Genomic DNA, 2498 nt, shown 5'->3' on the forward strand with positions numbered 1-2498 from the left:
ACCCAAGCAGAGGACTGGAGAGCCACAACTCCCAGGTTTTGTTCCTGGACCCCACTCCCCTCCCAGAACCAGAGGGTTACAGCTGGGGGGGCGGGGGGGGGCTGGGAGCCAGGACTCCTGGGTTCTCTCCCAGCTCTGGGAGGGGAGTGGGGGCTGGTGGGTGAGAGCAGAGGGGAGGGAAGGAGCTGTTACTTCCCAGGGCTGCTCTCCCAGTTACCAGCCAGTCACTTCAGCCCACTCGAGCACAGTCCGGCAGCAGCAACAACCCTTCGAAGGCGGGACGTGGAGCAGATCAAGAGATGAATTTTACAGCACAAGGGCTGAGGATGAGGGGGTGAAGGGAATGCACAAAGCAGCCATTGCTCATCTTACCCCTGCGGCGGGCTGGAGACAGATCCCCACTCCAGGGAGCACAGAAGGCCATTGCTACGTACAAAAAACCCAGATATTTTATTCATCATATATAAAAACCAAGCAGATGCTGTGAAAAATATCTAAGGACTATGTAGGACACATGCAAAGGTTAAAACGAGGCGACCCAACTCCCACTCTCCTCTAGAGAGGGGCTAGGCTTGGGGTGCTCTACTTGACCTCCCCCCCCAGATAACTCTCTAATTTTCAGCAATCAGCACTTCAACGGGGCAGGACCTCGAGTTGGGTGGCATCAGGGGCCGTTCTGGGCTGTAGCCTAGGGAGGGGATAACGGGACTGGAGAGGAGCCAGGCTGGGGTGTGAGCTGACACATCCGAGGGGAGAAGGGTCGGAAGATGGCAGGACATGAATGGACCATGTGGGCTGAGGACCATTGCAGCGTGATGGGGTCCAGAAGCCAAGATGAAGCCGCCACCAATGGCAGATACCATGAGTCTGCAGCTTAGCTTCTGTATTCCCTCCAGGCTGCCGATGGATTCCCAGCACTGACCGGCTAGCTTTGCACCCGGGGGTCTCATGTGGAGATGGGGCCCTGCCCGCCGAGAGGCCCCAGGCTGCCTGCCCCTCAGACGTAGTTCTTGCTGGGGTAGTCGCTGCGGGGCTGCGAGACGGCGGCGGTGTAACGGGCGCTGTAGTTGGTGTTCCTCTTGGGACACGTGCAGCAGAGGAGGCTGCCCCCCAGAACCAGCAGGGCTGCAGCAGCCCAGCCGATGTAGAGGGAAGCCCCCAGCTCCCGCTTCTGGGCTTCAGACATCAGCGGGTTGTAGAAGTCCCGGATGATGGTGTTGGCTGACCAGCACACGGGGATGAGGCAGAGGATGCCGGCGACCACAAAGACGGCGCCAGAGACGATCATGATCCGCGCCTTGGTCCCTTCGTCCTCCACGCAGTTGGTGCACTTGGCGCCCACCACGCTCACCAGCAAGGCCAGCACGGCCAGCAGCACCGAGATGACCATGAGGGCGCGGGCGGCCTGCAGGTCCTGGGGCAGCGCCAGCATAGAGTCATAGACCTTACACTGCATCTGGCCCGTGCTCTGCACGATGCAGTTCATCCACAGCCCCTCCCAGATGATCTGCGCCACCACAATGTTGTTGCCGATGAAGGCCGTCACCTTCCACATGGGCAGGGCGCAGGAGATGATGGAGCCCAGCCAGCCCACCACCGAGAGCGCCATGCCCAAGATCTGGAGACCTGCTGAAGCCATGATTGGGTGGGAAGGCGCCTGCAGAGAAAGATGAGGGAGAAGGTAAGAAGAACTCAACATCCAGGAACCCCCAGATAAGAGGAGGGGATTAGGAGGGGTCCCAGCAGGGCTGTTGTCCTGTTCCGACACCCCACTTCCATTGCACAGGACACCAATGGGAATCAAGTGACCCCGGGTCTTTGGGAAGGGCCCTGCTGTGTTGCAGACACTAAAGGACCTTCAGATGGACCAGCCAGGAAGGGCGGCAGCTGTGCCCCCGCCCTCCCCAAGTGCTGAAGGTGCCTCACCTAACACGCCCACACCTTGGGCAGGATCACACTAACAGTGCCCTCACCCCATCCCCCATGTCCCCTTCCTGCAATGGCTGCACTGTGGTGACCCCAAAATGGGGACTTGGGGGGGTAGTAAGGGGGTAGGGGAATTTCTCCTTCCCCTTCTTTCCTCGGTGAGTCACCACCTGGCCTGAATCCCCACCTCCATCAACAGGTGGCAATTTCCCTCCCAAACTTGGCTCCTACAGCCCAACTGGCGCCAGCTCTGCTGGGGGACCGGCAGTGGGGACCATCCTGCCCCGGGGGGACCAGCTCGGGTCTCCCACTGCCATAATCCCACCCCGGGGCCCCCCTCCCAGCCAGCGCCAGCCTGAGCCGCATCAGCCTGTGTTCCCCCACCCCCAGCGGGGCCCGGAGAGCCAAGGGGGGCGAGCGCCCCCAGTGCCCGGGGGACCCCAAGGCGGAGATGCAGCCGGGGGGGCACCAGAGGCGGGGACATGGGGTAGCCCCAGCTCGGACCCACCGAGTTCGCTTCGACAGAAACGCGCCCAGCCCCCGCGCCTGCCTCTGGCGCAGCGCCCCCCCGG

The 2498-nt window shown here is 61.8% G+C and overlaps 1 protein-coding gene across 1 annotated transcript; it reads right to left on the reverse strand.

The window, feature by feature from the left end:
- Positions 1-431: 431 nt before the first annotated feature.
- On the reverse strand, positions 432-1654 carry LOC116814572 (claudin-4-like). Its single transcript, XM_032762302.1, has one exon. The coding sequence runs from the start codon at positions 1637-1639 to the stop codon at positions 998-1000; it is 642 nt and encodes a 213-aa protein (XP_032618193.1). The 5' UTR covers positions 1640-1654; the 3' UTR covers positions 432-997.
- Positions 1655-2498: the final 844 nt, after the last annotated feature.

Source organism: Chelonoidis abingdonii, chromosome 4 (genome assembly GCF_003597395.2).
Source record: "Chelonoidis abingdonii isolate Lonesome George chromosome 4, CheloAbing_2.0, whole genome shotgun sequence".
NCBI lineage: Eukaryota > Metazoa > Chordata > Testudines > Testudinidae > Chelonoidis > Chelonoidis abingdonii.

Excerpts from the sequence above, each read along its gene's own strand:
- LOC116814572 (XM_032762302.1), bottom strand. The coding sequence starts at position 1,639 with ATGGCTTCAGCAGGTCTCCAGATCTTGGGCATGGCGCTCTCGGTGGTG.